Here is a 23,045-nt window from a genome sequence, read left to right on the forward strand (position 1 = left end):
GACGTCTGCTTTAATTAAGCGGCAGCCCATAATCTCATTTCAGAATCATGAACTACGTATTAACAAAACCAGAGGAACTGATAGACAGACATCTTACTTCTTAATTACTATGCAAGGAACACTGCACATAGAATATAGATGACAACATGGAAAATGGCCAGCATTTTCTGAAATCATGATGGACTTACACAGACAAACAATACTGCATTAAAAAGAGAAATTGATAAAAAAAAAAAAAAAAAAAGGAAAACAAAGTCATAACTTGGTTAGAGTTAATGTTTGCCACAAACCCATTTAAGTTGGTGCTGCTCTCTCAAATCTGTGAGGGCAAGGGCAGAATGCCAGCTACACTGGCAGGCGTACGCCCGCGCCCCCTTCCTCCTCTTCAGCTTGGCTTTCAGCTTATGATGGTCTGGCATGTTATTCCTGCAGACAAAAAAAAACGCCCATAAAAACAGGCAACAGACTGTGCAAGCTAGAAGGTTTTTCAAGAGGTGAAGCAGACCACAGACCTCCAATTAAGCCCAAACCCCCCCCCCCCCCACACACACACACACTCACACTTATTCTGTTTGACCTCAGAATATGTCAGACAGTAGCACCATGTAGAACTGAATGCCCAAATGCATAAACACAGTCTCACTGATTCCAGAACAGGTTGACTGTGTATTTCTGCTCCGTTACAACAAACAAAACGAATCACTCGTTAGGAGGGTTTCAAATGCACCACTCCTTTCTCTTTAGAAAGAGGAGCAAGCTTGAGTGGCCGTGTGACCTGTAAACAAGCGTTCAAGAATCATCGCAAACTCGGTACAGAGCTTTTAAGGGTCAACTGACTTCGAGTCTACTCTGACAGCAAACCATACATCATACAGCTTAATACTGTGTAACGTTTACCCCACCGCAGTGTGAGTTACCATTTAAATACCAACACGACCTCAAATGAAAAAAAAAATGCATGAGTATTTACCAGCTGTAGGAACATACAGGTTCTGACAAAAAGAGTTTCTGGTGTGTTAGTTTTCAAATTCATGTACATATGTTCTGACAGGGTGTCGAACATTTTGACAAAAAGCCCTAATGGGGTAAGATGACGAAACAATTACATCGTTCCGTTTCGACAGCATTCATTTGAAAGTCTCTTTGGAGAAATTCACCTTAACAAAGCTCACAAAAGAACAAAAGCATGTCATTAAAACATTAAAGACTTGCGCATCCTTTGTGTTAAGAGCTGGGCTCAGTATATGCCTACTGCACAAAGTGCACAGTGCAGAGAAATCAGATCTCAACACAGAAAATGGCGTAAATGATTCATTGTGTGTTTGATGTTTAGGCTAAGGAAGCACATCGTTTTAAGATACAGAGAACAAGCTGATAAGGAAATGACGCATTCCTGTGGAAAATTGTGTACAATGCATTCTGTCGAGAATTCCGCTGTTTTTCTTTTGGTTTTTCTTTGTTTGTGTGTGTGTGTGTGTGTGTGTGTGTTAATGTTCCAGAGAGCGAACCAATACGAGACAAGACACAATGCGATGAGGGCTGTTGTGAGAAACAGAAACTTTTAAAGAATGCACTACTGCCTACCATGATGAATGGTCACAAACAGTGAATAAATGGGTCATTTCATAATGGATAACTATGAAATTGTGTTATGAATTCCAGAAATGTTTTGTACATATTTTTTCAAAGTGCCACTCCACATTATGATGTCATTCTAAGGACCACCGCTGTTGACAAACTTTCAGTACAGAATTATAATTCCTACTCTCAACACCGCAAATACTGAACATAGACACGATGGTTAAGTTTCGGGCTTACCCCAGCATAATACAGGTCTTCTTCTCTAACGAAGCCCTTACCAATGCTTTCTTTCTTGTATTGTTCTGTTTCTATTACCCTTAGAGTGCATGAATAATTCAATTACTCAGATAAATAGTTAAATTATAAGGAAACATTATTAACAATGCCTACATAAAAAATGTAAACAATCTGAATGTTTAAATGGAGAATATCACTCCTTTGTCATGCTTCCTCCTTCAAAATGCAGTTTAAAAGACATGCCACTGCTGCCCTCTCCTGATTACATGAGAATTTCTGTCTCTTCCTCTCCCTGACCTAGAAAATGATGAGCATCAGAGTCAAGAGTCAAACATGAGCTTACCTGAAAAAGAGATAATCACATGAACTGTCCCACTCATAATCATCGAATATGGCAATGCGGAAATCACAAGATGTACATCTTAGCTCATTGCAGGCTCTGAAAACACATGAATACAATCAAACACACAAAGAAAATGCACACCCACAGTGAACCTGCAAAGACGCCTACATCCTGAAAAGACAAACTGAAATGAACTGAATGTTACAGCAAATAAACTGCATACATATGTTTACAAAAGCACTACAACATTGAGCAAAAAGAAAGTGTTCGTTAAGTATTAGGACACATTTCCAGCAATGGCAAAGAGCAGCACTACTGTCTTTGTGTGTCAGTTTAGAAAAGTACAATCCTCCAAGATCTCCCGACATACCATGGCATTTATTTTCCCAACACTGGAAACTGGGTATACAGGAATGAAACCTATAGTAGCACACAAACATAGGCTGAGAGCTAAGTAACAACACATGCGCCCTCTCTGCTTCCATTGCATTGCTGAAAGGAATACTGTATGAGTCACATTCATAACTTAAACCTGCACATAGGTATATTAAACACATTTTACCTTTGTGATATACCTGTTCCAACTCCAGTCGCTACTGAGCTTCCTCCCAAAAACACTGGGTAACATCTGCATACATTTAAACAGTTAAATAAGATTTACATGTACAAAAGAAATCTGTGAAAAGTTTCTGTGCATGTTAATTTCATGAGGCCAATAACTAGGTATAGTTCTGCTACATGAATTTGAGGTCTTCACTTACTTTCTTAACTTTGTTTGTGGCAATGGATTTCTTGAGTCAGCCGTGACTTGCATGGATTTCTGTTCAGTTTACAAACAAACAAAAGGACACGTTCATCATAGTCTCTTTAAAGAGGGTGATTTAAAGTATAGTTTCACTTGTTAACTTTCTTATACTCTGTTACTGTGTGTTGGCTTTATAGAGGCTGCTGACACACTGGTATGAAATTTAGACTAACTTACATCTGAACTCACAGGAAGGTAATCCTCATCTTCCAGTATCTCTTGAATCAGGTTCTCGATTTCATTATCTGTTTCTTTAGGTGTCTGTGGTCGTGTGGCGCTGGGAAATGACCAATATATTATGAATAGTGATACTTTACTCTGGGGGAAAGAAATTAGTTAAAATCTGCATGTCATCTGCACGTATTGACTAACAGCCATCGTTAAAATAAGTCTTTCACCATAGTTTATGAGGAGTGATGCTTATTTTCTGTTTCTTAGCTGGAAACATAGAATACGACTTTTATCTGGCAGTGCAGTAGAGATAGAGGACAAGAGGTAAACTATTGTTGGTAATTTAATTCAAAACCCGATTAAACTTTCTACGTTATAATGCGTGCTTTTACCCTGCTTGCCAGATGGTATAAGTACACTGGCCGGCGAAAAGTTTATGTCTTGGGTAGACTAAGTGCTATGTTTACCTGCTCTGGCTCGCCAGCAATATCTGCTATTTAGCTAGCTAACAACATGGCTCGACCAAAAATAAATCCACGTCAACTGTGTACGATGTCGCTTGTAACAAACCATGTGCTGATAAAACCGAGTAAGTCGACTGCTGCTATACTACCCTTCCTATAAAGATTCCTTATAGACCAGAGCATTTAATCGGATGCTAATTGACTGCCAAAGCTAACGAAAATGCTAGTTTAAACGCACTCTACTTAAGATAGCTCCTTAGCTAACGTATACTAATATCTTGTTTATACTCTACAGGCAGTACCCGCTTGTTGAGCCTATCTTCTCAGACTGCGAACATTTCTGGTCCCTTTTAAAATTGCTGAGGGGTTGTGCAGATAACAAAGTGTTACAACAAAACTTTGTTTCGACCTCGTCCAGTAAGTCATCCAAGTCATCCGCCATAGTTGACTTTTTGTTTATACCAGTTGCCGGAGAGATGTGTGCGTCTGCGCATTAACTGTTTGCTTGGGAGTTATCCAGGAGGGGACGAAGCAATGTTGATCAATTCCTCAGGCACGTCAGTAGGTAGGATTATATGAAATGTACTGTATTTTACATTTAATTTGATAATTTCCTAAATTTTGGAACGTCACACTTTAAAAAGTGCGTTGTCGGCAGGATTCGAACCTGCGCGGGGAGACCCCAATGGATTTCTAGTCCATCGCCTTAACCACTCGGCCACGACAACCTGCTAACAAATCGCCAAATACAGCTATTTCAACTGAAAAGCTATCTTCTGAGAAACCAAAATTCTAATCCATGTATTTTGTACACCCTGCCCCAAACGACTACTTATTCTTTCAGTCTGTTTATTAGACCCTTAATAAGTTGGTCTTCTTTCGTACAGTATTCTTTTAAATCTTTGAAATCATGTGTTCTGTGTTTATGACCCCCTTGCATTCGAACGACATTTTTAGTTGTGTTTAATCTGTCGGTGTGAATGACCATTGCAACATCTTCATATTTTTACCAGTTAATACCTATTGTCATGCAGAAAGATGCAAATATCAGCATTTTGCCAGTGGACCAGATTTTTTTTTCAACAATGTGTCAGTGATTTCTAGATTCATAGTACACCTGACCGCCTAAAAACTAGCTCATCAGCACTCCCTCCACCACCATATTGCACACTGCCAATTTGCACAGCCTTACATGTGGCCCAAGGACCAGTCATGTTTTAACTGTAACAGAGCAGGCTGACACAAATTAAAACTCTGTGGAGTTCCATAACACAGTTTCAGCGACACAGTGATAGGTTTAAATAGTGTATCTTAAAAGAGTTTTTAATCTGATACCAGACCACTGAAATCAAAATTGACATTTCCAAACTGTTACCACCTATGAACAATTAACAGACATACAGACTATCAGGGTCATCACTGTGACTTAGAGAGGTTCGTTTATAGTGTGGTGTCAATAATTAAAAGACATATATATGTCAATAGCAAACAACCACATCCTACTGGCATTGATGTTTCTACAACATCCACTTATGGTCTATTGATTGTCTCTGCCTCCCATGTCCTCCTCATTATTGTGCTTGGAAATGTGTTTAACACTGTCCCAACAGTTTTAAACTGTCAACTGTATCCTTACAACTGTATTCACTGCCACTTTCTGTCCTGTGTTCATAATCTGTCCTCTTCCATCTTTGACATTTTAGTTGCTCCAAAAGAGAAGTATAGGATGCGTGCTTTGACTGTGCAAGTACACAGTCAGAATGACCAAGTTGGGAAATTTGATATGATTAGTTTTCCAATTCTTTTTTTTATCCTTTTAGTAACCATGTCCTGACTTGACAGGGTTAGTAACAGTTTTTCGTCTTTATTCTTGATAGTTCTTCCCTTTCCTCTTGTTGATAGACCTTATGTTTCCATCTCAGAGTAAACCATGAAGCCATGGGATGTCATAATTAATTGTCCTCACGTGGAGATGATGTGATTAAATAGCTAGTTACTAATAACTAAAATAAATCCATGTATCATTTAATTAATACTTAATTTAATACATTTAATCAATCACTTACTAATTGTTATGTTATCAAACAAATGTAACACAACCTTTTAGGAAAAAAATTACCACTTGATTTTTTTTTCAATGACCAATGCATTGACATAAATTCATTTTAATTTTCACATTAATAACGTTTCACTGCAGTAGCAACAAAAAGTCATCACTAAAGCTGCATCACATTCCCAGTAAATTGAAGTGTTACTTTTAATGAGGTAGTCGGAAACTTTTAATTATGAGAACTACACATAGTAGGAACACAGTGAACCATTAAGCCAAGAAACTGACTCTAAACTTTTCTGTTTTAGGTAAGAATGAAAACCCCAAACTCTCAAGGTACTGTCCCCGTTCCTCAATCTGGCCAGCACCAAGCACACAGTATCTGGTGTTTTCTTGAAAGCCTTCTCTTGTTCTTTCCTTCTCTCCTTTGGTCGTCAACACCAACAGTACTCCACACTGACACACTGATCTTTTTTCATGCTCCCATGTTGAAGATGTAGAGAGCCAAGATCCTGAGGCATCCATTCATCTCTTCTGGTCAGCCTCACTTTCTTTCACTGCACTGTTATGTTACCATTCAATTCTCGGTGACTTCATCACAGCATCATCACACACAGACCTCTGGAAAAATCTTGGATCCTGACTGTTTTGAATCCATGGTATAGATCAAATCCTTTGACTGATGGGATGTCTTGAAGAGTTTCTTGCTGTTATGTAGTGTATTCCTCAGGCAAACCTGTGATGAAGGTAATTTTTTGCTTAATAACTTCAATCAAAAATGCGATGAAAGCATTCAGCTCCTTATAACAATCAATCTTAGTTAAAAGTGTTTTACAGAAGAGAGCCTTAGTATGTTCCTTTTTAAAACTAAAAAGCAAGACCCTGATCGGTACACAACATTAAAATATTACATACAAGAAAAAGCAGTGGACATGGTTACTTACATAACTTATAGTGAACAGGAGCAGTGCCACCACAAGCAAAACTATAGCGCAGACCAAATATAATGTATCCTTTCTCCTGGATTCTGGACAACCTACAAAAATACAACTGTATTTTAGCATCAGTTTATTAATTGAAACTTTGTTTATATCTTCTCTTGTTATTCTTGCTCTTACGCACCATAGACTGTGAGGAGGACATCTCCCTCCTGGTTCTGATGACCCACAGGAGCTGCCATGAAGCATCTATATTTCCCAGTATCCTCTGCAGTCACATTGGGCAGAAATAGATCCAGGGAATCCTCAGACAGCTCTACATGTCGTGTCCAGCTTTTGTACCTCAAAACTGTGTCATTATTTTGTGTCAGCTTCTTCATCAGTAAACCAGTCAGCTTTTCAGAGGGCTCTCCAGTGACCTTTTCAAAGCAGATTATAAAAAAGTTGAGTCATATCAATAGAGGAGCAATGACTTTGCGGTCTTTGAACCTGAATAGCTCTCTTATTTTCACTTTTATGAAGGTAAACATACTGGCTACAAAACATGATATGGTTATCTTTTATTCAATGAATCACGGTAATCGCCAATCAAAAAACATGTCAACAGATGTAAACAAGAGTTTGTATTCAAACTGAATCCCAGTCTCTGTCAACTCACGGTCAGAAAGGTGACACTTATTATGAAGTTAGACGTCTCTCCAAGAATTTTATAAATTTAAGAGGTTCAAGTACAACTGAAATCTTACCTTGTACCATATCATAGATCTGTATAAGACTCCAGGTCTGGGTGATGCCGTACAAGTCAAAACAGCGTCTTCGCCACAAAGTTGTTCTGTCTGTTTAGTTGATATACTATCAACTGCTCTGGCTGTTAAAGTTAGGAAACAAACTATTCAGAATCTAATCACGATTAAATTTCGTACTCCGAACACATACACGCAAATGACAAATGTTCCGATTCTTACCAGTTATAAGAAGACAGACAACGTTGATAAAAAGGTAATCCATTCTTGCCATCGCAGAGGATCTCAGTTCGTTCTAGCGTAATAGCTCCGATGTGTCGTATGGTAGTGAAAAGGAAAGGTCTCATATACTTATATAGATGGACCTTAACTTCCCTAAGCGTGACGTAAGTGGAAGTTTTCGCACGCTCTCTCTCACATGCGTCAATGTTTTAGCTTTCCAGTGCGTACAGAGAAGACTGTCCTGGCTTAGAGTTTATCCCCGAGTACATTAGTTCAACATGAGAGTGTGGATCACATCAGCAGTAACAATTTTTCAAAGTAAGTTATTAAACCTAAATTTCAGTTAGGTTGTGGACGTAGATTTATTCGATTTGCGAAAGCGTATCTCAGTTATGGCTCTGGGAAAGATGTCTTAGCCTATGATTCCACAAACGAATTTCACGCACTCGAGTTGTATTACAAGCGGAGATTTATTTGTTTCTCGTAAAGGACGTGATATGATAAAGGCAGAATTATAGATATAATGAGTTTTAGGCTGTAGCCTAAACCGTGTGTAACGTTAGAACTGGCAACGTTTTTAACTGATATAAGTGTCTTCAGCAGATGAGTTAGAAAATAAGTCACACTAAATTACATGTCTAAAACTGTCTTCTAGTTTGGTAGGGAAAAAAATAAGTTACAAATTATGTTAATTTGTGAGTGTTTGTAAACAGTGCATGCATAACACGTCGTCATAGGGAAATCCCCTTGACAGGAATTTCCCCTAAATTCATGGAAGAGATCGAAAGTTCGAATTACTTGCGGTTTCGATTCTAAAATGTATGTATTCATTTATTTTTAGTCCAAATGATTTGATCTAATTTAATCTTGTAACTCGTTTTACTCCGGAATTTCGTTTAGAGTCTGCGAATATGTGTAGTAGTTCCACTGCCATTATTTTGGCCACGCATAGAGTGTTCAGAGGGGGAATCCAGTTGGTACAGGAATCCCCTAGATGTTCTGGCCCGGCAAGGTCACAGGCTTTTGGTTTCACTTAGATGTATGGGTGGTTTAATATTTATACAGTCTTGGTATTGTCCCAGTTTTCCATGTGTGGTCCACACCAATAACCGAAACATTTGAGGAATACTACTGCACCGAGGGAGCCTCTGAATATATTGCCAAATTTGAGTGCACAAAGGCAGATGCACACTGCGAAGAAATCTGGACGTTGAAAAAGACTGTAAGTGCACTTAGCTACATGTATAGAGCTAATTACAAATAACTGATGAAAAATATTTCAAATAACTATAAACTCATAATGGGCCCAATCCACCCACCCTGCATTAACAGTGGGCTGTCCAGCACCAACAGCACGTTAGGAGTGCCTCAGTAAAATCTGCAACTCTCAGTACACCTCACAAATCACTTGCATAGAGGATGTGAGCAATGCTAAAAAGGCAGCTTGCAGGCAAAGCGATCAGTGGTTGCTGGCACTAATTGCAGTAATATGTGGGTAAGAGATTAGTCAAAGGAATATTGTGTTTTGGTTGAGCAGTGATGGAAGTTATCTGTATGACTGTTGTATAATGAAATATCATCCCATTTACTGTTGACCAATCCAACACTAATGATGAACTGGTTAAAATGGCCCTTTGTCTGTCATTGATATTTCCTGCAGTCCCTTGCCACCTATTCAAATACTTCTTCTGATTGCAAGAGTCCATGCAAGAATGTACTGCGAGGAATAATCATTCTCAGAGATTGTGTCAACGTTACACTTACTATTCTGTGCACAGAGGTAAATCTTATTTCCTTTTTCTTCTACCACATTGGTTGACGTAATCAGTTGAAATGAAGTTGAAATGAACACGTTTTCTTTCCCCCCTAATCATGAAAAGGAGTTTGTTAGCGAGCACAGAGTACACTTCACAGGTAAATTTAGCATTTTCCTAGAACATTTTATTGTTTTTCTTTTTTTTTTTTTTTTTTTTTGTCAGACAGCAGAATTTTCATCATTCATTATTCTTATTCAACATTTGCTCTAGGCAAAATCTCTAAACTGTCATCAGGAGATATAACAAACAGAGGAAACTTGGAAATTAATGCTGACATAGGTAAAGAAAAAGTTTCATCCTATTGTAAATAACAAAAAATTTCAGGTTCTCTCGTGAAAAAAGTCTCACCTGACCACCCCCCCCCCCCTTCTCCACCCCTGTAGGACTTTCCCCAGCTGTAATTTTCGCTTTGGCCATTCTCACTCTCTTTGGGATCTATGCAGGCCTCAAGAGTCTTCCCACTAACACCTGAGGCACTCTCCAAGAATCTGCATGTGATTTCTTTGTAGGACAGTAAGATTTTTTTTTCTGTGTCCAGGATGGCTTTATTGTAACATGAACATGCAATACTTTTTTAAAAAAAGGGGCCTTTATTTTGCAGTTGTTAGAACATCACACGGTTCAGCAACAGGTGCTTCAACTGGTGGATATAGACCAGTTACCTTACATTGCCACTGACTGCAATTACCTTACATTGCAGTTTTTTTCTTTCATGTATATATCATGTTTTTTTGGATGTACATATCAAAACACTATACAGCAGTCATAGTGTAATCACAGCCTAATTTTATCATACACGAGTAACAGAGAAGTAATCATGCCTGCAACTGCCTATCTGTGTCCTAAATGAAATGACTAATTTTTGATCAAATAGCTCCATAACAAGTGAAAAGCAGCCTCTTACTCACTTCCATGAATCACTTGGAATGGTCAAACATGTAATGGTACATTTGGTCTGACATATAATGGTACAATGGTCCAATGTATAATGGTATTGTTGTGAGGTCTGGATGTGCTGTTTGTTTTTACACCAACAATCCGCCGTGCTATATTAGCTATGCCACTATAAGAGCAAAAAAAGAGTTCTCCCCATGTAGCAAGGGCTCCTGACTGTTTGCAGACTATCCTATTTGCTTTTCATCCTCAGGACCAGTTAGTTCACATCTATGCAAGATGTAGTGCAGGTGTGGTTATCCATTTTGAGAGAGGAACTGACAGAATGCCTTTAAAACTACAGATTAGAGTTAGTGTACCAATTGTTTAGGCAGTGGTCTGGATGTAGTTGTTATCTTTGTGTCTAATAACATTATTTTTTGTGTTGATTCTGGTACCTCTAAGAAAACAATGTATGCTGATATTCAACATGTATAGAATTTATCATCATGTGCATTTTAGGTTTTTAAATTCCTTCTACATAAAGAAATGTACTTATTAGCCTAACTCTAATCTCTTTTTATAGGCCAGTATATAATGAGTGTTTTTATGCAGACCTGATTTTTTTAAAAATACGGAGCAAGACAGCATAACCTGAACCAGAGAAGGTTAGGTGTGCATCCTGTGCATTACTGTGCCCTCTTTGCTGTCTGATTTGTGTAATTTTATAGTCACATCATATTAGCATACATTGTTTGTCTTATGCTGCTAAAATATCCATAAGTAAATTAAAAAATTAACAGGGAAAGTGGTTTTAGTGTCAGTTGTAAACCACCTGTTGTTAAAGAGACGTTGCCATCCCTACTGCCGAAAATTCCTTATTTTCAAAGCAGTAGCTGTTGTTAACCCATTAAACAGACCTGCACAGTGAAGTCTCAATCACATATACTTAAGTGCAAATGGGTTAAAGGTACCATGAAACAATACAATTGCTAATGGTATGATGAAAAGTATTATGTAAACAGCATTATTTAATTTTTGGTGGTAATTTTCATGCTGCTTTTTATTTTCAGCCATGTCTGTACTACACCTAATATATGTGTTTTTCGTCTCAAAAACCAAGTAATTTATTGAAAATCAATTTGGTCATTTGACCATATGTTTGACTCTGATATTGCCAGATGCATAGATTTTGGTATGACAATGGAGTGAATATGCTAAAGTTTCACAGACAGTGCAACATCTAGAAAAAAAATTGCTGAAGTAACCAGTGATATGATTTATTTTGATAAAGTTCTTGTTATACTGGTATAACAAACTGAGAGTAAAATAAATTTGATTACTCTGGACCGATAAACTAAACTTACCTTTGCATTTCTGTGATTGACTTGGGTCATCTTGTCTTTGAAAAGCTCTTGTCTCAAAGATACTCACATGCATGGTTACTAAATAAAAGAGGGCTCATAATTTCTTTTTTGAAAAAATTAAGACGTTTATCTCAAATAATGATTCAGAAAACACAGTCCATGTACATAAGATGCTTTACAAAAGTATTTACACGTCCTCTTTATTTACCATGAATCCATAGCACTTGTTAAATTAAAAAAAAGAGAGAGAGAGATGTGCTTTCTTCCAATTTTCTATAGCTAGTTCTTTTTATTCATCTTGAGAATGACTGGTCTTCAGTTTGGTCTTAATAATAAAGCTTGAGGATTGGTATTAACCATACTGAAATGTTAAAACGAGGATAGTATATTTCTTTGAGGGGTTGCGGTCCACATATTGCTCTTCCTTTGGCGGAGGTCTTTCTCTGTAATCTCTATGGAATAACTTTGGTGCCATGGACCATAACAGAGCAGACCACAGCTGCACTGTTTGTCTTGATTCACCCATTTCCTTCTCCTTGGGTTCATATCTTTGGGCTGAGGGGACCTTTCACTAAGCCCTGCTCTTTGCGCATAACCGGTGCATGAATGCTACAGTCTCTTGCCTCACACACTCCGGGCACACCTGCATCCCCAGCCATGCCAGGCTGACCCACAGGGCCAGGGAAACCACGTGGTCCCTGAGGACCCTCAGCTCCATTCTTTGGTTCTGCTGGATGGCCATGCAACCCTAGGGATCAAACCATTGACATCAAGTCTATGTGTATCATTTATAATTGAATAAGAACGAGTTGTAATACAGCATTGGAAGAACGGCTGAGCTCTGAAGATCAGAGATGATACTCAGAATCTTTGAGTGTTCAGAGTGATGTAAAGACTTCCTACCTCTGAGGCCTTGGTGTCCATCAGGCCCAGGCAAACCTTTTCCAGGATCACCCCTTTGCCCTTGCTGACCTTTAGGACCTGTAATATAAAACAGCCAAGTTTATTTATATGCACCTTACACCTGTTTATCTCAAAGACTTTTATCTTTCATAGAGCTATAATAGTTGGTTTGCTCAAAGATATCTCTTCATTAGTTTGTTTCTTTAATATATAATTAAAAAATAATGTTGGAAATGCTTCTGCAGCGTTTTGGCCTTTCATACCTCTATCTCCTTGTGCACCCTTCTGTCCCTCCACACCCCTAATTCCCTGTTGGCCTCTTGCTCCCTTGGCTCCAGCTTTTCCTGCTTTACCCTGGGTGAGTAAGATACACCACATTACCAGCTGAAGCGAAATACTCGGTCAGTCTGACCCAACCCACGACCAGGAAGATGAATGACGGAGTACACTAGATGAAAATACACAGCCAAATTTTCTTGTGACTTAATTATGATTAATGTTGTCATGAATATTGGTTGAAAATTTAACGACTCACAGGCTTGCCTGGCGATCCGGTCGGCCCTCTGGCTCCCGGGGGACCGATGAGGGTGCGGTTGTTGATTGGACAGCCCTGAGCACACTTGGCACGTATTGAGGCAGCATACTGGGAGATCTGGGAAGTGACCACTCCTCGACATAACTGCAGCACCTGCTCGTCTGTCAGACCGGGACCCTGCAGAGAGCGTCCAGATTAGCTAATTGATAGATATATTCATAATTTGCTCGATATGAATAAGAATACACAAAAAATGATAAAAAATATGCACTGGAGACTTTGTGATGCTAAAATGTGATGACATGTTCTTTCTGACTTCAGTCCAGAGGAAACATTAAGAGAGGGAACTGCTCAACAAACTCATTTAGAGTCATGTTGAAAATGACCAAATCATCATACAAACTACATGATAACGAACAAACCCGCTGCAATGTCTAATCAGTTAACTGTGTTGACTCTGTATTTGACGAACAGGATCACAAGAATCCAGTTCTGAATGGAGTGAGACTTGTAGGCTTGTGATTCAGGGTGTGTTCAGACTTAATAACAAAATCATCTGTGATGATACGCACAGGGTCACCTGGAAGCCCCTTAGGTCCACTGCGACCTTTCACCCCCAGGTCTCCAATGGGACCACGATCACCTCTGGGACCTGGTATTCCTGGTGGTCCCACACGACCTACAGGTCCATCAGAACCAGGCACGCCCCTCACTCCACGCTGATCCACAGACACATAAAAAAAAAATAATTCACAGATGCTTGGCAGTCAGAACATAATGAAAGGGTTGCAGGCTTCACTGTAAAACTTTGACAAACATAACTAAACAACTTAATGTACAAACCTGTCCTTTATCACCACGGGAACCAACACTTCCCTATAATTGCAAGAAAAAAGGAAGTGAAAGTGTTAGTTTTAAAAAAATCCGTTCGATGCAATGGAAACAGGAAGCGTAAAATTTGTGATGTCACTTGGGCTGTCAGACTGTCTTTTTTTTTTTTTTCTTTTACCTTCTCTCCTTTTACTCCCTTGATCCCCTTTCTTCCAGCACTTCCCTATAAGAATAGAAACATCACCACAACGGAAGTCAGAATGACATATGATAACCACTGGCTGATGGCTTGTGCTGGTCACAAGATATCATGGGATAAATAGCTACTTATCATGAACCCCAGTTGCGATGTTTCCATGAAGTATTTCAAAAAACGTGAACCAATTTAGCAATGTCAACAAGTTCCATTTGAAGGCAGATTACATGTCATGGCTAAGGAAAGGAGTGACAGCTTTGTGTAGGTGTGGAGAAAGTGAATGCCATAAAGCAGAATGAATAGAAACAAGCACCTGACTTAAGAGAAAATATTTTTAGATTACCTTCTCACCATCTGGTCCTGTCTCCCCTTTGGCTCCCTATGAAATAGAGCGGCAAAGTTCAAAGATAAACTTAAATTTGAAAATAATGATGTTAAACCGGTTCTGCCTGAATGAATTGGAGTGGTCTGCATTAGGTAGTTATACTAAATTGAAGAAACAATATATCATATATTGTAATCAAATAAATTTGCTTCAGTGATAAAAGTGAGTGTACACACAGGCTGGCCTGTCAAGCCCTTTGGCCCTGGCTTTCCTGGTACACCTGCATCTCCCCTCTCTCCTTGAGGTCCCTGCGACACAAAGACACACACATGTGAAATAACATGATCAGTACTCTTTTTGTCTCCAATCCAAACATGTACTCAGGGAAGAGAAAAAGAGAGAGGGAATGAGAGAGAGAGAGAGAGAGCAAGAGCGAGAGCGAGAGAGAGAGAGAGAGAGAGAGCGAGAGAGAGAGAGAGAGAGAGAGAGAGAGAAAGAGGGAAATTGAATCATTTTGGTTTATAGTTTTTCTTTCACTGCTTTACTGTGAGTAAACTACAGTAATTCAGGATGAGTGGCTGGGATACTCCCTAGTTGTTTACATAGTTTCACAGACTTTCGACAATATTTTTTTAAAACTACTACAGACATTATGCTTCCTCGTTCAAACTGAAAAATAGTGTCAATCTCTGAAATGTTAATAACAAGGGAATTCCCCATAGTAAGAGTAGGGACTTTCCCAAACAGATGTTTCCTATTTATAACAGTAGGGGGAGTATTTCAAGGCAGCACACGCTAACCAATATGAAACCAAAAAAAAAAATTCCACATGATTTAGATCTGATTTATACGACGGGGGGGATTTTCACTGACAGACTGGGAAAACTATGGCATTTGTATGTTTTGCATGTCTTGCCAATCTTGTCACTTGTTGGTTTGCCTCAGCGTTTCTGTTTTGAATTCTTTGGGATTTTTCTCTTATGTCGAAACACAGTGTGCTGATTACATCGTTTGATATTCATCGAAGCAGGTGCATCTTGCCTTTCCCATCACAAGTTATTGAAAGTCATATCTCACCACTGCCCCGACTCTTCCAGGAGGTCCTCTCACACCACGGTCCCCTTTCACACCCTGAGATTAAAAAAAAAAAAAAAGACAGTTTGTCTTCATGTAAGCTGAGTTATGATTACTACTGTTCAAAACTTAGAAAAGGACATAAGGACAACATTTTATAGTTTGTTTGATGTTGGACTCAAATGATAGAATTATCTTTAGGTATTTGCCTTTGATCCAAATGGTCCAGGCACACCAACGACTCCAGGAACTCCTAGGGGACCCTGCGGAAAGAGAGGACTTCTCAGGCTGTGTGGATTAATTACACTACTACATTTAAAAAAATAAATAAATAAAAATGAAATGAATGTCAGATATATAGTGTAACTCACATCCTCTCCTGGCTCCCCATCACTCCCTGGTAGCCCGCCCATGCCTTGATCACCCTATGAAAGACAATGGTGGAAAAAAAAAACTAATCCATTTTCAGAACACTAAATGTTGCAATAGTGCATCAGTTTATCACCGTCAGCCAACAATAAATAACAAGAGTCATAAAGACATATTCAGCTATGGTCAGTTTATAAAACTAAGAGAGGATAAAGAGGCATATCAATGCAGAACCGTTGCCATTTGTATTTTAGCCCTTTTTCATTGAGAGCACAGGAGTTATGCTCTTTAGGAAAAGTACTTTGGCATCTCACTTTTGGCCCCGGCACTCCTCTGTCTCCTGGGACTCCAGGATAGCCCTGAGAAAGCAGAGACGACACAGAACAGTTATGTCTCTCAAAGGACGGGTATTTATCATGACTAATTCCAATAATAAGAAAAACTAACTGATAATCATACAGTGTAACCCTGCTCCCCGCGATCTCCCGAAAAGCCCGGAGCTCCAATCTGACCCTGCATGAACAGAAGAGGAATGAGTGGTGTGTCGTTTTATTCAGATATTAGGAGCGATGTTGAACTAGTCCTTCAGTTTTTCACGGCTGTAATATAAAGTGCAGTGTTAATTTGAAAGGCCATGCTCTAACCTTTGCCCCCTCTCTGCCCTGTGGTCCCCGCTTCCCAGTTTTTCCGATGGATCCCTATAGATATGAGAATAGATGTGTTAATCCAAATATGTTTAAGACATAAGGCCATTGAAATATTCATCAAAGGTTCACTAAAACTGACTCAGTGTATGTTAGGTGTGAATAATACGGCCTTTACAACTGACTGTGGTTGTGAGACATTAAACGGTTTCTTATGTTCTGGATGTGACATGGCAGTATTTTTATTCTGTCAATGAAACACAGACTGGTTTACCTTTACGCCACCACTTCCAGCAGTACCAGGGGATCCTACTGGACCAACATGGCCCTAAATCACAGCAGGAATAGGACACTGAGATGAACCTCGTGCAGTTAGATCATAAGGGTGCATGTGTGAATAGTGTGATTTTGCAGCAGTTATACTCAGTTAGAGGGTTGTTTGAGGGAGGGTCCATTATACTCACTGTCTCCCCTGGAAGTCCTACTCCTCCAATGGGCCCCTCCAAACCAAAGTCACCCTGGATAACAGAGTCAAATAAGCATCTGTGAAATAATTCTTAAACAAATTTTTAATTAAAGACCTAAATCTTCAATGAATAAGGAATTTCCAAAGCATTCCAACAATGAGCATATAAAAAAATACAGTAATTCTCCACCCTTATGTAATTGGAATAGGTGTTGCATTGCAGCCCGTGGTCCATCTGAGGTAATGATTCAAACTATTCATGCAGAGTTAAACATTAAAATATCTAGACTGCTAGACTGCCCTGGACTGTGACTGTTGGAATCATTACCTTTAATCCAGGCACACCTGCTTCACCTGGATCACCAGGTAGGCCTGGCAAACCCTACACAGGGAAAATATCAGGGGAAAATAAAACAAAACAAAACAAGGGAGAGCATGTTACATTTTCATACAGAAAACATTAATAGACCAAGACAGACACTTTTATTTTTCATACACTGACTTTTTTACATTACTCACCATTGCACCAGAGTACCCAGATTCACCATCTTCTCCATCAGGGCCAGAGTCACCCTAAAACGTTGTAAAAATCAGCGAGGAGTTGATGAGAAATATCAGGAGTGTTTCTTAATTTTGACTCTGAATGTTTATTATTTTGCTGAGATTGTGAGGATATTGTGTGTCTACACTGCCTAGGATGTTATTAACAATGTTATTGTTATCTGCTGGATGGAGTCTGTCAGAAGTCATGTCTGATTTCAAGACTTACATCAGGGCCCGTGTCTCCTCCTCTTCCTGGTACCCCTTTGAATCCTCTGTAACCCTAATTACACAACACAATATATTGTTTTAGGAGTCAGCTAACAGCTAATTAAGAGTGCTATTATAGCCTGAGCTGTAAATTCTAACTGTATTCCAACAGCAATATAAACGACAAGAACAGCAACAATGCTACTACTACTTCTGCTACTACAATTACTACTACTAATAATGATATATAATCAACAATGTCCTCACAGGATGCCCAATAAGGCTGTTTTTTTCTTACCTCTCTTCCCTGAGCTCCTGGGAATCCCTGTTTGCCCTGTAATCCTCTGCCACCCTACGTGCACAGCCAAACAAACAGATGTACAAACATTTTATAAAGATTCTTTTCTGATACCAGCTAAACTGATAAAACATTGACGAGGCTTTGACAAGGAATGGGTGGGAATGAGGTTGCCAGGAAGATCTACCTTGGGTCCCGCAAACCCAGCAAAACCTGGCTCGCCCGGTTCACAGTCGCATTCAGTGGGTCCCTCCTCACCCAGCACCGTGTCCCTGCCACGGGAGGCGTATCGGTCCTCATAGGGTACCTGGGTGGTCATGGTGGTCACCTCTTTGACATAGTCATAGGACTCGGTGGTGGCGACATAGGGGTAAGTGTCCTCTGTGATCATTGTGACGACAGTGGGAGCAGAGGCATACAGATCATAAGCAGAGGCTGTCTGTTCATCCTCATAGCTGTGTGTGGGCTCTGGTGAATAGTCCACTACAGAGGCACAGAGAGGTCAGAGTGAGGCTGCGATTAGTTCTAATTCATTTAGAACTCAACGCACACCACCAAACAGATGCTTTATATTCACCTCTGATATAAAGAAATTATGCAGAGAACCTTTCCTAACATGAAATATAAAGTACAAGTATTGTGAAAAAGGTTATTTTACAGTATCATGCTGGAGTGATGTGACATTATTTCAGTCACGCAAAGACAGAAAATGACTTGTTGCCTTCTGTGTTATCTCTTTTTCTGTTTGTTTGATGTGTTCAGATTAACAGAACTGTGTGTTGTCTACTGTTGAGCCATCATACCAGGGTGGGGGTATCCGGAATGTTCATCATATCTGTCCACCAGGGAACCCTCATACGTATGCTCATCGCCTACAGATTTCAAGTAAGGGTAACAGAGAAGCTACTATAAGTAAGTGATATATACACTATAGTAAAGTGAGTTTGTATGCCTTTTGTTGCCATGACGATGTGACTCAAACCTGAGTGATAACCAGAGTAATCGTCCTGTGCATGGGAGTGGAGGACACACAGCAGGAGCACACACCACAACCAGATATCATGTCCCTACCATCAGAAGAACAAAAACAGCAAATATCATGTACCTATCATCAGAAGAGCAAAAACATCAAATATCATGTACCTATCATCAGAGGAACAAACACATTGGAACCAACAGGTTTCAGATATATTTCATATATACCGTACAAACCAAATGCATGTGCGGACATGAGAAATGTAGCGCTTCTACAGAAATTTTGGATTTTTCTTTTTTTTTTTGGGGGGGGGGGGGGTTTACACTATGGACATTTATCACTTCATTACAACAGTAATCTTAAATAAATAAATAAATAAAGTATAGTAATATAGTCTGTCTCAATCTCAATCTCATTTGGATGAAAAGATTCAACATGTATGAGTGTTGGGAGCCTTACTCTGATATGTCTGCATGACAATTGGTTAGACTGTATCAATGTGAACAAATGTATGGCACAACTTGGTATGACCCGAAATGAGTATTACTATTACTCATTACTCACTATTACTATTACTGAGTATTACTATTATTACTATTATGAAGAAAAGTGTGACCTTAACAATTATTTAACGCGCCATTTGTATTCCTATAAATTAGGAAAGGTGTAGGCACTTACACTGAATATTAATGACTCGCCCCCCTAGTGGTTATCTGTATGAACATTTTATGATTCAAACCAAAACATGTGTCTGGCTGTAATTCCCCCGCCTCTGCTATGCCAACATAGCCCATGTGTATCAGGAGCAGATGTGTGAATATATCCTTTGAACCTTAAATGCAAAGGTCATCAGCATAGGAAAATACCTAACCACCCAACCCACTGAAAAGGTGAAGTAATATCTTGTTGATATTGTTAAGTTAATTGTTATTGTTGTTTATACCTCAAAAAATCACTGGAAAGCCCGAAAAAATGAAAAACTTTAATGACATGTGTTGTTTTTCAAATGTTGTGTTGCTCAGCTAAGTACTATATGACACGCTATGACACTGCAATTCAACTTCTCACTAAAACAGCTAAGAACTGTATGACACACCATGACAACTCAACTTCTCACTAAAACAGAGGGGGGAAAAAACAGATTTCAAAGGAATCAGCTTTTACTTCTTGTAGCAAGACTTGGACCAAAAAAACCCCAAAACAAAACAAAAAAAGCAGAAAAAAACAGGTTTCTGCAGAATCAACAATGTTAAATGCAACACTTCCTACTTCCTCATTTATACATTTCACATACAAAAGAAATGTATTGCTGACTTTAAAGAATAGAGAGTTAAGTACTTCAAACCGACTGAGTCATCATTAGAGACCCTCTTCAGATATGTTGTTTTCTTTCTTCACATAAATGGATACATCACAACAGCATACTGCAGTAGTAAAACCTGTGAATATGTCTGTGAAATAGCAGGGTGTTTACCATTGTTTCTGTATGCATTATCAGTACCTGAAATGTCAGAGGGAATAGAATATGTTGCATTTTTCCCACTTTTTTTTTTAACAGGCTACATTAAAGCTATGTGTAGAACCTCTGTTCTGTGTATTCATTCAACCATAGACACTGTGTACGTACAGTTCATCTCTGAGCTGTGTAGAGCTTACATGGATGAGAATCTTTATAACTGAAGCATTAAAGCATAGTAGCGGCATCTGGGTACAGCAACACATCTCTGTATCTTCTCTATTTTTGGGGGGGGGCGGATACATCAGGCTTGATACTTGATTTTCACACATTTTGGGAATAAAGACAGTTTCTTTAGACAGAACGTTACTAGAGAGACATAGTAGTGTAGGAAGGAAGATGCAGCACATTTCAATCAGGCTTTTGTCTCAGTGCCAGACAGACATAACCCTCTGAACCTCAGTCTATTCTCACGCTGATATCACATTCCAGACCAGCCTGCGTGAGTCACCCCATATTCTCACTCCCCTTTTTAACTTTTTCAGTGGGCGACTGTTCTCAGTGACTCTCTCTTTTCTTTTCTCCTCTGCAAGAACATACCTCACCGTCTTCTGTCAGGACTGTGCTAAAGATGGTACTATCCCTGACCCATTTGGCCTCGGTCCCAGAAGTAAAGACTTTATTGAGTAAAGGAGCTGAGTAAAGACTTTATCTGGTGTACTTTACCCCAGTCAAACGTTGCTGTGATAAAACGCTGGCTAAAACACAATGCCTTTTTTGAGGTGCAATCTCTCATCTTAAAGTAGCTCCTTGAGAACAAATCCCGCGATGAAATTGTACAGCGGCGCTTGCACAGGCGAGGGGGTGGAGCCTGTAGTGTGCTGGTACCAGTCAAGAGTCCTAACCAACCCACAGGCCCCCTGGGACAGTAAGGTGAAAAACGGGATACAGACTAACTCAAACTTTCTGCACCAACTCATTCTTCTTTATTCTCATGACTGGTCAATAGTAGAAGTCTTTCACAAAAGCAGACACACCCAGAGTGCAGAGAACTGTAAAACATTATCCAATTGTGGGTCCTCACATCAAAAGCTTTTCATATAATACTTTTCGTGAACCTTCGTTCGAAGGAAAGGGTGAATTTGTTTGCTGCTGCACATGAATGAAGCCAGTGACATTAGGCAACAGATGAGGGCTTTTGCAACACCAATGATAAATAAACCTCCATATAAATGTTACCTAAAATAGACTTTTATAGTTTTATCATAGTTTTCATAGCGTCGTTTTACTAAGAGCCTCTATTAGATGTTAATCCTGTTTTTCCCACACTGAATGACTCTGTTTGCTCCTTCACACATTCATAACAACAGATCATTTGGGTAATTACCTCCACTTATCACCACACAGTTTACTCTTACTCATTCAACACTGATTCTTCACCTAGCTCATAATTTGGCAGCACAACATGGAAACATGCATAGAAGTTTACAGAATGTCTTAATTTCCTGTCTTTTTCCCCATTTTTAACAGATAAAAATACTTTCATCCACTCGTGACTGAAAATCAGACCAGCACAGAGAATGGTCATTCCTTCTACTGCTAAATACCATCAGGTTAAGTCTCATCCATGAAAGAGCTCCAAAATCTATTATACTCCAACAAAACCTTACTGCAATGTGGATGAAGCCTCGAAGATCATATTTCAGTGAACCTCGTTTCATCCATAGGTAATTACAGAGAGCGTCCAAGCTACTCACCTTCATCCTGAAGGTTCTCATGATGACTGGCCCCCGCATCTGTTTCAGTCAGGTCCCTGAAATCCACAGGCCTCTAACCCTGTGCAGCTCAGGGATATCACTGTTTCACCACAGATATCACTGTTTCTGACTTCCAGGTACAGTCTTCAGCAGTCCAGCATTCTCCCTCCCCAGGCGCAGCGCTGGTCCCCCTGTGCTGAGACACCCCTCAGGTCTCCTTGGTCCCTCAGACTCCCAGGCAGCCACGGACACTGCTCCCTCCTCTCTTCAACTGGGTGAGAAATACCTGATCCTTATTCAAACAAATACACACACATACACACACACACGCAACTGGAAGGCAGGAAAGACACAGAGACAAGGAGAGAGTGAGGGTAACTAGGAGAGAGATGAAAAGAAAAAAAATTAAATGTGAAATAAAAGGGAAGACTCCAGGGAGGCAAAAAGAGTCAGCAGGGCCTTCAGTCACACTCCTGTGTATTTAATGATTCTGACGTTTCTCTGAATGTCCGTAATACAGAATTTCTGGATTAGTCTGAAGCTCCTTCTTGCTGTAATTCAGTAAAGAAATAGGTCAAGTGTTGATTGGTCAAGTTATGCCAATATCTTTTGAAACAGTTGATTGCTAAATAACGAATTTAAAAACCTCACTAGTTCACCATAGCACCAGTCATATGCATCTTTGTCTTCTGCCCAGTAACTCTAACAGACATATAAAGCGTGTTTATTGATTATCTATTTGCTGTTTCACCTTAATTTGCAAAATGCAGATAATAAAAGTACAGATATCCAGGTGATGCAGCAGTATTCACTGAAGATGGTGTACTTCTGATATCTTTCTCTGGGGTAGTTAC

At 39.4% G+C, this 23,045-nt stretch overlaps 3 protein-coding genes and 1 non-coding gene across 4 annotated transcripts; all 4 read right to left on the reverse strand.

The window, feature by feature from the left end:
* Positions 1-272: 272 nt before the first annotated feature.
* On the reverse strand, positions 273-4,043 carry cfap418 (cilia and flagella associated protein 418). The gene is made up of 6 exons (XM_030783148.1): positions 3,904-4,043; positions 3,144-3,243; positions 2,923-2,981; positions 2,724-2,789; positions 2,162-2,257; positions 273-426 (listed from the first exon to the last, which is right to left on the reverse strand). The coding sequence occupies exons 1-6, from the start codon at positions 4,041-4,043 to the stop codon at positions 273-275; spliced, it is 615 nt and encodes a 204-aa protein (XP_030639008.1).
* Positions 4,044-4,247: 204 nt separating this feature from the next.
* Positions 4,248-4,329, reverse strand: trnas-aga (transfer RNA serine (anticodon AGA)). Its single transcript has one exon. It is a non-coding gene; the product is annotated as a tRNA-Ser (tRNA).
* Positions 4,330-5,964: 1,635 nt separating this feature from the next.
* Positions 5,965-7,644, reverse strand: cd83 (CD83 molecule). Its single transcript, XM_030782608.1, has 5 exons — positions 7,555-7,644; positions 7,336-7,457; positions 6,774-7,008; positions 6,596-6,687; positions 5,965-6,387 (listed from the first exon to the last, which is right to left on the reverse strand). The coding sequence occupies exons 1-5, from the start codon at positions 7,604-7,606 to the stop codon at positions 6,259-6,261; spliced, it is 630 nt and encodes a 209-aa protein (XP_030638468.1). The 5' UTR covers positions 7,607-7,644; the 3' UTR covers positions 5,965-6,258.
* Positions 7,645-12,153: 4,509 nt separating this feature from the next.
* Positions 12,154-22,230, reverse strand: LOC115819646 (collagen alpha-3(IV) chain). The gene is made up of 25 exons (XM_030783149.1): positions 22,192-22,230; positions 18,985-19,069; positions 18,806-18,874; positions 18,190-18,485; positions 18,003-18,056; positions 17,724-17,777; positions 17,474-17,527; positions 17,283-17,336; positions 16,953-17,006; positions 16,763-16,816; positions 16,489-16,542; positions 16,304-16,357; positions 16,159-16,203; positions 15,847-15,900; positions 15,685-15,738; positions 15,479-15,532; positions 14,638-14,709; positions 14,420-14,455; positions 14,059-14,103; positions 13,893-13,925; positions 13,622-13,768; positions 13,050-13,226; positions 12,778-12,868; positions 12,515-12,592; positions 12,154-12,359 (listed from the first exon to the last, which is right to left on the reverse strand). The coding sequence occupies exons 1-25, from the start codon at positions 22,228-22,230 to the stop codon at positions 12,154-12,156; spliced, it is 2,013 nt and encodes a 670-aa protein (XP_030639009.1).
* Between the last annotated feature and the right edge of the window lie 815 nt (positions 22,231-23,045).

Source organism: Chanos chanos, chromosome 8 (assembly GCF_902362185.1).
Source record: "Chanos chanos chromosome 8, fChaCha1.1, whole genome shotgun sequence".
Classification (NCBI taxonomy): domain Eukaryota; kingdom Metazoa; phylum Chordata; class Actinopteri; order Gonorynchiformes; family Chanidae; genus Chanos; species Chanos chanos.